This window comes from Corvus moneduloides, chromosome 30 (genome assembly GCF_009650955.1).
Source record: "Corvus moneduloides isolate bCorMon1 chromosome 30, bCorMon1.pri, whole genome shotgun sequence".
Taxonomy (NCBI): Eukaryota; Metazoa; Chordata; class Aves; order Passeriformes; family Corvidae; genus Corvus; species Corvus moneduloides.
In genome coordinates this window covers 2,348,086-2,360,458 of record NC_045505.1, presented here as the reverse complement: position 1 = coordinate 2,360,458, position 12,373 = coordinate 2,348,086, and the positions used below count along the sequence as shown (strand labels likewise).

Below are 12,373 nucleotides of genomic sequence, written 5' to 3'. Positions count from 1 at the left end.
GTTCGGAGCCTGGTTTGGGATCCGGGGTCCTGGTGCTGCACCCCCAAGTCAGAGCCGTCCCCAGGAGGCTGCTGCAGGGACAGACATCCCCTCGCCAGTGGATTTTCCCCTCCTTTGCAGCAGCCAGGATTCCCGCCCGCAGCTGGATGTGACCCTGCCGCATTCCTCTCCTCTCCCGGGAGATTTGCTGAGGAAAAGGTTGGATCTGGAGCCGGGTCCCAGCTGGGTGGGAGCGGCCCCAATGCACCAACACTCACGGAAAGGCCGGGCTCGCGTAGGGATGTTCCCTTTCCAAAAACGAGGTTCAGGCTGAGGCCCCCCTCCCTCCGGAGCCAGCAGGGGAGGGGGATGGGAGCAGGGGAGGGGGACAGGGAGGCTCAGGGCATCCCCTGTTCCGGGGTCACCAGTGGCTCTTCCCTTCAGGGCGAACCCTGCGAGCTGCTTTTGGGCCAGGAATGTGGCAGCTGCTCGGAGCTTTGGGAAGCAGAGCAGGGATGGGGTTTTCCTGCTGCAGTGCTGCCTTGGGAGCTGGGAAGCGTTAAGTGGCGATGGTGGTGACAAGACCACTCCCAGACTGGATCGGGGCCGTTTCCATCTGCGAGGGCAGCACGGGGCAGCGCGTTCCTCGCTGGGAGTGCCGTGCAAGCCTGAGCACCCTCCTCGTGGCCTGAAAGTCTGAGCAAAACCCCAGGGAAGCCGGGAGAGGAGGGGGAAGGCGAGTTTTCCGTGGATGCTGAATGCTGCAGTGCGTCAACATCACAAATTTCAGGATTCTGGTCTAACTTCCCAAGTTCTCCGCTCCCGAAATAGAGCTCTCCCCTGTGCCTGTGTTAGAAGAGGTCCCTGCTGTGCCGTTTTTCAGCAGCGAGGATGTGATCTTTCTATTTTTGCTTGCAGGACAATAATGCTGCTGGTTTCTATTTTTAACCCGTCAGCGGGGTAGAAATGCGCTTGGGAATGTTCAGGCAGTGGAGCAAACCCGGCCCGGCCAGGCCCTGGGAGCCCCCGGCGGCTCGGAGAGGGCCTGGCCCCATTTTGGGGCAGGTGAAGAGGGGCCAGGCTGTGCTGGGGTGGTCTCCCTGCTCGGGGGGCTCCGGGGGTGGCGGCAGGAGCAGGGACATGTGCCATCATCCATCCCGTTTCCCTCCCTCCAGAAGGGCGGCTCTGGCTGTTGCGGTGCTCATCCAGGTGATGCCACTCCTGAAATCCCAGCTCAGGCCCTAAAAGCACTTTCAGACCTTTAAAATATGTATGGCTTTGGGGTGTTTTTAAAGAAAAACAGCTTCTGTCACCACCTCGATCATGCAGAAGGGCTGCAAGTGACAACTTGCCCTCCCAAAGCCCTCAGAAATGGGAGGTGAATGCCAAGACTGGCACCGACTTGAGTGGCAATCCCAAATTTGGGGACTGATTCGTGACTTTGAGTGGTTCTGCTCCTGCCACCCTGCCCTGCTCAGCTGCCGTCAGCAGCGTCCTCGGCAGGCCAGGCTTGCGTGGGTCCTTGCAGGGTTTTCCAGCTGCTGACGTGAGCTGGAGCAGCTGAACTCGTGCACCTCCCATCTGGAGGAGAAAATAGGGATTTAGGGCGGGACCAGCTCCCTGGGGGCTTCGTTTCACCCTCAGGGCTGGGTCTGGAGAAAGCGTCTTCTGCCATCTGGGTGTCCTGGCTTTCCCTCTGCAGTGGAAAATCCCGCCCGTCTCGGCTTTGGTGGTCGCTTTGGTGGTGGTCACGTCCCCGGTTCCCGAGGCCGAGCGGTGACCGCGCCGTGCCCACGGCAGCCGGCGGATTTCGGATTGAACCTGGCCCTTGCGGGGGTCCCAGGTGAAGGCGGAGCCGTGCCCTGGATGGGGCAGCGGGTTTGGGGCTGCTCCTCTGGGGCAAGGAGGTGGTTTTGGCTCTGCCGGCCGGGGCTGCAGCTGCCCAGGCTCGTCCCGGCCGGACAATGGCCGGAAGCCAGGACCGCGTGCGGCTCCCGCGGCCGCTCCCGCTCCTCCCGGGCTATTTCCATCGCATTGTCCGCGGCACAGGAAGGATGTTTCCAGCCTTCTTCCTTTTTGCCTCAAAGGGATGTGGGGCGGGCAGGGAGAGGAGGGGATTTGTTGTGCAAGAGGCACAATCGCTGCTCCTCGGAGCTCCTCTGATGGACGCGTGCGGTGGGAGGAGGGAAGGGGAAGGTCTCCTCTTGCTTTGTGATGGAGAAATACGGCCACGAAAGGGGGTTCTGGCTTTTGGGGATGTTTTTAGTGTGGACAGGGCTCGGGTGGTGACAAAGGAATGCTGCAAAGTCCCTCCTGTGTTTTTGCACAGCTCCTGCTGCTGTGGCTGGGCAGAGTTGAGGCTCCTCACTGCGCCGGAGGAGGCCGAGCTCCCACATGCCAGGAAGTGAAAGTAGAATTAATTAAGACGGGAAATAATTTTAATTTGTTCTGGCTAAATCCCTTTAGCACCAGTAAACCCCAAAGATCTGAAGCAAAGCTCTCGGTCGGGGCTCGGCCACACCCCTCCCGTGGCTCAGAGGTGGCCGTGACACATCTCTGGGGCTTCGGCTGAGTGGCAGAGCTTTCCCAGTTTTACCGGGGGGGGGGGTTGGTGCTTCCTGCTAGGAGCCAGACTGGGAAATGCCCATCTCTCACTGACCTGGATCCCAGCTGAGCCGGGATCATCCTGGGACAGCCACAAGAGTCCAAATCCAGCTCTCACATGTGCTGGCATCGAGTCTGCCCTGGGACAGCTCCAGCTGATTTTTCCATAGGGGAGCAGAAAGCTTTAAGGATCCTCTTTGGCTTTTTCCTTTGTCCCAGAGTGGACGGGGATGGAGTGTGGCTGTTTTATCCTCCTCGAGCGGCACCGGCCGTGCCTGGTCCCCGTCACGCTCCCGGGACTCCCTCCCTACCCCGCTCTGGAGCTTTCTGACAGATCCCAGGGTGAGGGCCAGCCCCTGTAACCTGCCAGGAATACCGGGAGCTCACGGATTTTGCTGCTGACAGGAGCTGTCCGGCAGTGCCAGGCCGATGGAGCAATGCCTTGGCGGCCGTCAGTGCCGGTTCTTCGTGCGAGGGAAAATCGCGGATGAGCTGCGGCCTCGTGCCGGCCCCGTTGGCCGCCGGGGTTTGGGGTGACGTCCTGCCCGCAGGCCCTGCGTGGTTTAAACCTTCCCGACGTGTGTCCCGCTGTGGGTGGGGGTTGGCCCTGCCTGGGCTCCCTGAGGGAGGAGGGATGGGATGGGATGGAATGGGGAGGGGATCGGGCAGTTCTGCTGTGCTCTCCCTTCTCCCAGGTTTGGGGCTGTGGGCATGGAGAAGGCAGAGGAGCAGCAGTTCAATAAGCGGCTTCGAAGTGATGCTGGAGGAGCTGCTGCCATAAAATTCCACTTTAGGTTGGGGTGGAAGCTTTTCCCCGCGTTTTGAAAATCAGAGCAGGAGTGGGGGGCAGCTTCCTTACAGTTTTATCCCATTCCCTGTTCCTGTTTTGCAAAGGGGAGACGGTCTGGTGCTCTTCTCCAGGATGAGGGGGCTGGAATGGGCACCCCTGGGAGCAGGAGGAGGGCTGGAATTGTGGCTGGACGCTGATTCACCGTGGCTTTCCCCGAGAGACCTCGGTGTTTCCACCTGCTGCTGCCCGGTGCCAGCACCTGCCCGAGCCCACGCAAAACCTCCCTGTTTATTTTGTCTAAAAGCAAAATATCCCCCAGAGGGGCAGGGGGAGGGATGCCCGCTCTGCCTTAATTGCACTTAATGAGCCTGATGGGGCCAACTGCCAGCGAGGGCTTTGCCAAGGCTCCAACTTGCCCGTGAGAACTGCAAGGGTGTGGTGGCGGCCGCGCCTGGGATCGGGGATCCGAGAGCTCCTGGAGCCGTGGGGCTGCTCTTCCCACGGCCTCGGTGGGCACGGGGACCCCGACGAGCCGGAGGGACGTGATGCCATCCATGGGTGAGTGTCCCAGGCGGGTGGGGAGCGTCCCTGCAGGCACAGGGGCCTGGAACAGAGGGTTTGTGTGAGGGGCACCTGGAGCATCTCCCGTCTGGAGCAGGGTCCGTGGGCTGGGTCCGGGTGTGTGCCTCCGGTTGTTTGGGTGCCAAGTGAGCTTTAAGGGCCTGGATGTGTCTGGGATTCTGCTGAGCTGACACCAGCTCTGATCCTGAGAGGTTCTGAGGGCTCAGTCCCCGGCACGAGCGCTGATTCCTCGCTGTCCAAGTTATTGCTGCTGCGCTGGGCTCACCGGGAGCTTCTCTGCCGATTCCTTTTCCTCTTCCCCCGTTTCTGAGCGGCTCAGCAGCAGGATCAGCTCCTCTTTCTGGGTTAAACCCCCAGGGCAGTGTTGCTCCATGAGCATGGAGCACCCACACGCCCACTGCGCCCTCGGTCCCTGCATTCTGCCACAGCCTCGGCCTCCTCCAGGGCCTCTCCCAGCTCTTTGGGACTCCAGGCTCTCCTGGCACTTCTTCACCCCCAGCACTTGGTGCCTTTCCTGTAGCTTCTCCATCCCGGATGGAATTCCCCGACTCCAGCACCCTGGGGCTCTTCCCAGCGTCTCCCCCCGGCTGCCTGCAAGCACCAGCACCAGCCCAGGTTTGTCCCAGGGTGGCTGTCCCTGCTGTCCCCGGGTGTGGCTCCGCACATCCAGGCAGGTTTCGTCCTCCTCTGCATCGAGGATTTGACACCTGCACCTTTCCCAGCTTCACTGATGCCAACTCGGAGCTTTCCCAGCTCCTCCCCGAGCTCCCAGGGAGGGGAGGCAGCACCCGCCGGGCCCGTGGGGAAGGGCACCCGGAGTGTGTTTGTGCAGGAAACTGAAAATGTTGCGGCTTCCTCCCTGTGACAGAAATAACTCTCACCCTGAGCCCCAGGTCTGCCCTGGGGAGCTCCTCGGTGGCTCCTTCTCAGACGCCCGAGGGTCAGTGCGGGGCAGGTTTGGGGTGAGCCCGGTTGGGCCCTGGCCGGTGGTGGCTGAGCAGCCCAAGGACTGCGCAGGGAACTGAGTCTGTGCCTCTTTCCCTTGGTAGAGCCGGGGCTGCCCGTGCTTCTCCCAGCTCCTTCTGCTTGTCCCCAGCCTCGGGTTTCTTTCTTAAGGTTTCTTTTCTGCCCTCCATCCAAGCGCTGGACCTTGACCAGCGTTTGCCAAAGGGATTTCCTACTCCAGGCTCTTAATTAACGGGCAGGTCGCCTCGAGTAGCCACTTGCCGGGAGTGGGTATTGTGTGATTCCAGCTTTTTTGTCTCAGCGCTTCCAGATCAAGCACGAAGCCGCTTCGCGCAGCGCTGAGCCTTCCCCGGGGGGTTGTGACTCAAGCTGGGCTCTTGCACGCAGCAATTAAAAGAATAAATCGGTGCTGGTGCCGGCGGCTCCGGGGTCCGGCCCTGCCGGGTGCCGGAGCAGCTCCCGGTGGATGCTCCGGGGAGGGCTGAGGGCAGCGGGGACCCCCCGGCCGCGCTGCGGGGCGGGAGGAGCTGCCGAGCCCTCCGTCCAAACCGGTTGGGAGCGTTCTCCTGCGCTTGGGTAACCGAGGAGAGGTTCTGCAATCGTTTGATCTCTCCTCTGCTTCCCTTGGCGCGGCGGCCGCATCCTCCCGTGCTGATGTAATCGGAGCCGCTGCGGGAACGGCCCCGCGCCCAGCGGCGCTTCCACGGCTTCCCAGGAGCGCTTGGCTGCGTCCCGGGGCTGCTCGGCCTCCGCTCGCATCGTCCTGCCGGGAGAACCGAGGGCTCGGCCCGCCGGGAGCGGGGCCAGAGCCTCTCTCCAAAGCAGATCCTCGCCGGCCGCGGGCAGGAGGAGATGCCGAGCTTTGGGCTGGCATCTCTCCTCTTGCCAGGAGCCTGGAGAGGGAGGTGAGGCTGCTGGAGGGCACAGGGGTGTTCCAGCTCGGCCAGAGCCGCGGGATTTGCCTGCCTGGAGGTGCTGCCTGTGTCCCCATCCGTCCCTGCCTGCGGCTCTGGGCGGTGTTCGGGCTTTTTTCACCCACGAACCCCTCAAGGAGAGGAGCTGGGCGCTGCGGGGCAGCCGCAGCTCCCCGCGGGGTGTTTGCTGCAGGGAGGATCAGGAGGGGCAGATTTGCCTCTCCACCGGGACAGGGCGATGTTTGGGGCTCCCGCTGGCCCCGAGCGGGGAGGATCCGGGCCGGTGTTCGTGAGCAGGTGACGGGAGGGATCCGGCGGGGCGGGATGCGCTGTTTCCCTTCTGGGCAGGGAGGACTTTCCCCAAATCTTGTGAGTTGCTGTGATTTGAGGCTGCCCTGGGGAGCACGAGGCGCTGCCAGGCCGCCTTGGCTCTCCTTCAGCAGAGCCCTGTGGTCACGACTTTCCCGGTGTTTCTCAGGAAGCGGCGGTTGTTGCGAGGTTTCCTGGGGATACCTCTCCCTCCTCCGCACGGCCTCTCCCGCGGGGGCTGTGCTGCTGTTTGGGATGGGCCTGGTGACCCGTGGGGGTGGGAGGCTGCAGGAAATGACTGCCAGAGGTTTCCAGCCGTGCCAGGGCTGTGGTGGGGATGGAGCCACTCCGCTGTCCCTCCGCTCCCACGGCCCGGCTGCGGCTGTGGGAGATGAGCCCTTTGATCCCCCCTTGTCCCTGGTGCTGCCCACGCTCCAACCACGTTTTGTGGGACCCGTGGGGCAGCTCCGTCCTGCCCGTGCCCAGAATTTCCTTTGTTTTTGTACCTGGGTGTCCCTGGGATCTCAAATTTAGGCCCAAAAGTCATTGCCGGTTTTTGCTGTGGGGTTTTGCCTCGGCACATTCGTGGCTGGGTGCTCTGAAGGCTTTCAAAGCTCATCCCTGGCAGAGGGGCAGCATCCAGGGAGCTCCTGCGGGTCGCTCCGGCTCCTCTGGGAGCAGGAAGGAACAGGAAGGAAGTTGTTTGGTGGTTTGGGCAGTGCCTGAGGTGAAGTTTGCATCCCACTGTTAAGGTTTGGGGCTTTGGGGTAACTCAGTGGGATGTGGGGTTACCTTGGGATCCTCTGGACCACCCTCGCCCTGGAGGCAAAACACTTCCAGCGCCAATCTAAACATGGATTTGAGAGCACATGGAAAACCTGCCTTGAAACACAGGCCTGGGCCACCTCCAGGAGTGTCTGATTTAGTCCTGAAGAGCTCCCTGTGCCTCTCCCTTCGGCAGTGGAGCCCTGCCCCCTCCTCTCCGCGGATGCTGTGGGAGCAGCGTGGTCCCCTCGGATGGGCCTGGATGAGAACAGTGGAACTGGGATTTGGGCTGGAACAGGGAGCATTAAAACCAGCAGCAAAGCCAGGCCCAAAGGTGTTTCCTCCTTGTCCCTGGATTCCGGGCTAGCCCTGAGGTTTTTGGGTCCCGGAGCCATGAGTTTCAAAACGAAATGTGCACATTTGTGGGGAGAAAATTCCGGGGAGGGCTATTAAGTGTCTGACTCAAAGATCACGAGCTGCAAACAGTCAGAGAGAGCAATCAGGGGAAGCATCTCACCCTGATCTGCCTCCCCAGGCCTGATGTGGGGCTCGTTTCCAGGCTCCAACAGGGAATATTCCCATTTTTGTGCTTGGAACGCCTAAAGAACTGCTCTGCTCACAGGTGCTTGGTGGAGTTGGGTGAGTGGCTGAATCCTGGTTCGTGCCTTTGGTTGTGGGAAGGGTTTTGTGCTGCTCCGGTGACTTCGCCAAACTTTAATCATCGTCTGTCTCGGTTTGTTTTGTTTTTGTTTTTTTTTTCTGGAAACTTTCTGCAGAAGGAAGTTTGCAAGAATCAGAGCAGAAAAATTTGGGTTTACCCTGGTGGAAAAACTCTCGGGGGGCTTTTCCTGGAGCAGCATCAGCCTCATCTCGTTGTGGAGCAGGAATTTGGTGTCTGGTGGGGAGGGGAGGGATCCACCCACATCTGGCTGAGGCGTAAAGCCCCTGAAACTCCCAGTCCATGAGCTCCAGAAAGAGTTATCAGAACTTGGCACCCGGCTGCTCCAAACATTACATCTTCCCTGAGCATCATCTGCTCTCTTATGGCTCCTGCGGGACGCGGCCGGCGCTCTCTCCGTGCGGGGACAGCTGAGGCGGCACAGGGCTTTCTCTGGAGCTGCTTTCTCTGGAGCTGCTTTCCCGGGAGCTGCCTTCCCTGGAGCTGCTTTCTCTGGAGCTGCTTTCTCTGGAGCTGCTTTCCCGGGAGCTGCTTTCCCTGGAGCTGCCTTCCCTGGAGCTTCCATCCCCAGAGCTCTGTGCTGAGGCAAGGAAGGCGGAAAATGCCCCAAACGCTGGGATTTTGTGGGATCCTGCGAGGAAACTCCTCGGGGACACACGAGCAGATGGAGGTAGGGGACAAAGGGATGCGTGGGCACCAGTGAGGGGTCCCCGCTGTCCCCCCAAAAGCTGGGGCTGGACAGACTCTGCGTGGGTTTGGTGATTTTTCTCTCGTCGTTCCGGTCCCTAATTAAACCCAGCCCGACGGGGTTAAACGAGGTACCCCAGCTCCGGCATTTCCTATTTCTCGAGTTCCCCCTTTGTGATCTTCGTGTTCTTTCAACATCGTCCTTTTGGTGTGGTTTCTCATTTAAGTGTTTTTAATTTGAACGAGCTCCCTCCAGCTCATTCCCGTTCCTCGCGCGCAGCTCTGGAGAAGACCTTTTCCCTTTTATTGGAGAGGAATGTTTTTAATCACCCGCATTCTTCAACCCGCCTGAACTCTGAACCTTTCACAGCAAATCAGCAGAAGATGGGAAACATTTTTATAAAAGAGATGGTTTATTGAAAAAACCCAGCCTGGCTTTAACTGCTGCTCCACCTCAGAGCGAGCCGTGGGCAGCACCTCTGTGGCAGGCAGGGATAAACGGGGCTGCAGGCAGGGATGAGGGCAGGGATGGGGCAGGGATGGGGCAGGGATGGGGCAGGGATGGGGCAGGGATGAGGGCAGGGATGAGGGCAGGGATGGGGCAGGGATGGGGCAGGGATGGGGCAGGGATGAGGGCAGGGATGCAGGCAGGGATGGGGCAGGGATGGGGCAGGGATGAGGGCAGGGATGAGGGCAGGGATGGGGCAGGGATGGGGCAGGGATGGGGCAGGGATGGGGCAGGGATGCAGGCAGGGATGAGGGCAGGGATGCAGGCAGGGATGCAGGCAGGGATGAAGGCAGGGATGGGGCAGGGATGAGGGCAGGGATGGGGCAGGGATGAAGGCAGGGATGAAGGCAGGGATGAGGGCAGGGATGAAGGCAGGGATGAGGGCAGGGATGAAGGCAGGGATCAGGGCAGGGATGAAGGCAGGATTGCAGGCAGGGATGCAGGCAGGGATGCAGGCAGGGATGAGGGCAGGGATGAGGGCAGGGATGAAGGCAGGGATGAGGGCAGGGATGCAGGCAGGGATGAGGGCAGGGATGCAGGCAGGGATGAAGGCAGGGATGAAGGCAGGGATGAGGGCAGGGATGAGGGCAGGGATGCAGGCAGGGATGAGGGCAGGGATGAGGGCAGGGATGAGGGCAGGGTTGCAGGCAGGGATGCAGGCAAGGCTGCACAGAGCAGCAGAGCTGGGATGCCACTGGTTTGCTCCTCAATAATCTTCCTGCCCTGCTTTGTTTGCCTCTTGCTTTATTTCCCTCTTATATAAAGCCCAGCTCTGCTGACGGCTGATTCGCCTCTTCAAAAACAATCAGGAAATGCCAAAGCAAAGATTTCTGTGCTGGATTTTTTTTCTTTTCCGGGATGGCTGGCTGGGAGCAGCGTGACCAGTGGTGTCCCGAGTGACGCCAGCCCAGCACTGCCACCCCCAGCCCGGGGAACTCGCTGCCACCGGGTTTCAGCCTGTCCCAAAGCTCCGCAGGAGTCTGGGAGGTGCTGCAGTGCAAAGTGGGGCTCCCCACCCTGCCCGGGGCTGTCCCAGCCCTCCCTCCGTGTCTGTCCCACCTCGTGGCTGAGCCCGTGGCCCCTCGGCTGCGTTCCCTGCTCCGTTCCGTGCCGGCAGCCTGGAAAATGCTGGTAACCCGTGCCGGGGCCTGAGCACAGAGCCCTCATTCATCCCCGGCCGCAGCTTTCCCAGGGCACTCCGGGGAGACTCCGTGTTACAACCTCCCCTTTCCATGGAGGATCCACGGGCTGGATCTGCAGCCGCTGGCCCAGGGATGATTTGTGCCATGGGCTCCTGGCCCCGCGGCTCTGTCAGGTCCCAAACTGATCCCAATCCCAGCCCAGGCATCCCAGTCCCAAACCATGCATCCCAGTCCCAGCCACACGTCCTGGTGCTGGTGGCTTCTGAGGGCCCGCTGGGCGCCGGCAGGGCCCTGGCTGGGTTGGAGACAGGGACAGACCCCCAAGAGCCGTGGCGGGGCTTTGCTTTTGGGTTTTTTGGGGCGGGGGGAAGGGGAGGAGCCGCCGGCTTGGCCGCCGGCCCCTGGATCATGTGGGAGCCCTGGGCTGCGGGAGGGGGTTGTTTACTGTAACTCCTGGCCCAGGGCCTGGCAGCAAACCCCAAATGAATTCAAGCTGCAGAGGGAGGTCACAAACAGCTCCCGGGGCAGGAGGGGCTTTGGGAGGGGGTCCGGAGCTGCTGCAGCAGGAGGGATGTGGAGCATCCCCGAGGAGCTGCCACGTGCAGGGGCCTCACGCCCGAGGGTCCCCACACATGGGGACAGCGGTTCCTGCCCAGAGCCCGGGTTCCTCTCCCAGTGCCACCAGCCCTCGTCCCGCGCCGCCCTGGCACTCGGCACGGGACATTTTGTGTTTCCAAGCTCTGGAAAGCCGCCCTGAGTTTGGTGGCCGGGAGCGGGAGCGTCAGGGCTGCGACAGCGATGTCACCTCAGGGCACGTCAGGCCAGGCTCTGGTCCCAGGGTGCCTTTTCTCATCCCACCCTCTCTTTTTCCCTGCTCCTGAAAATCCGCTCAGACATCCCCGGTGTGGGGTGGGCAGAGCTGGGGGCCGTGGCAGGGGCAGGGTGCACGCAGCCTCTTCTTCCCTGGCTCCGGAGCCTCTTGGCCCTGGGGATGCTCGACGGCTTTTTCCTGGCTCCGGGTGAGTGGTGAGGAGTTGTTTTTCTGGCTGCTGCTCGGCCTCCCTCTCCCCCAGCACCCCCCATCTCTCCCCTCTCCGCTTCCGCCGCCTCGCAGTTTGTTTTTATAGAGACTGAAACAAATGATGTAGAGAGAGATTCCCAGAGCCCCCGCCAGTGCTTCCCCCTCGGCTCTGCGCCGCGGGTTGCGGGCCCCGCTCCCTCCCGCCGCTGTCTGGAGCAGCCCCTCCTTCACCTGGGCTGCCCCAAGCCCTTCCCACCCCTTTTTTTCCAGGAAGGGGCAGCATCAGGCAGTGCTGAGCCCGAGGATGCTGCCATGGGGAGCTCAGACCAAGCCTCGGAGCTTCCCGTGAGCATTTTTAGGGGGCAGAGAAAGGCTGGGACAACTCTTCGGGTGCTGTCACCCGCGAGGCTGTGCCCGGGTGGGCCGGTTCTTCCCCCTCGTACCCCCCGTTCCCACTGGAGTGATGACCCCAAAGACAAGCCCCGGCAGCGTCCCCAGCTCCTGCCCCTCGTGTGTGCAGCAGGACGGTGACATTCGGCTGCAGGGGACACGGGGCCGGCCGAGTTCCCGCAGACCGGCGGCGTCACGGGGCGGGATTTGGCCGGGCTGGAGCTGTCAGAAGTGCCCGATTCCCATCCCGAGATGTGCTGGTTACAGCCTGTCCTTGTCCGGCTGCCAACAGCCCGTGCTGCCACCGCCTCTGCCAGCCCTGCTCCCGCATCCCCGTCCCGCCGGCACCGTCCTCCTCCTCGGGGGACGGGAAGAGCAGGAGGGGACGAGCAGGAGGGGACAGCCCCACTCGCCACTGCAGCCTTCAAAATCGAGGATGTTCAGCAAGGCCTGAAGCCTTCGGGGAGCGCTGAGACTCCGGAGCAGAGGCAGGGGCAGCTTCCCAAAGCGGGGATTGTTGATCTCCATCAGCCTCCCTGTGCCAGGGTGCAGCAATTAGAGCCAATTAGCCAGGGGCAAATTAAGTTATCAGGAGGTGGAGAGTGGAGTGAACCCTGTGCTGGGGTTTCCTGTCACGGCCTGAGATCGGGGGTGTTTCTGTAAATTCAGCAGAGCTTTGGGAGCTGCTGGGGGAAAATCCTCTGTGGCAGTGGGTGCTTCATGATCGGTGAAAACGGGGCGTTTTTGGGGGTATAATGCACGATTTCAGGTGTGTAACTGGTGCTGGTTTGGGGGTGTAATGCACTATTTCAGGTGTGTAACTGGTGCTGGTTTGGGGGTGTAATGCACTATTTCAGGTGTGTAACTGGTGCTGGTTTGGGGGTGTAATGCACAATTTCAGGTGTGTAACTGGTGCTGGTTTGGGGGTGTAATGCACAATTTCAGGCGTGTAACTGGTGCTGTTTTGGGTGTGTGATGGATGATTTCAGGCGTGTAACTGGTGCTGGTTTTTGGGTGTAATGCACAATTTCAGGGGT

General features: G+C 61.3%; 1 protein-coding gene across 8 annotated transcripts in view; it reads left to right on the top strand.

The window, feature by feature from the left end:
- HDAC7 (histone deacetylase 7) overlaps positions 1-12,373 on the top strand; it is a 55,708-nt gene that overhangs the window by 31,737 nt on the left and 11,598 nt on the right. The window contains exon 1 of one of the 8 annotated variants that reach the window (XM_032094006.1): positions 3,833-3,931. The exons of 4 other annotated variants lie outside the window; for them this stretch is intronic. In XM_032094006.1, the coding sequence (XP_031949897.1) occupies positions 3,919-3,931 (13 nt within the window). In that variant the 5' untranslated portion in view covers positions 3,833-3,918. Of the gene's footprint in view, positions 1-3,832; positions 3,932-5,616; positions 5,827-8,017; positions 8,259-10,901; positions 10,945-12,373 lie in introns of those variants that run through there. 3 more of the 8 variants (XM_032094010.1, XM_032094009.1, XM_032094003.1) reach the window with 3 other exon arrangements.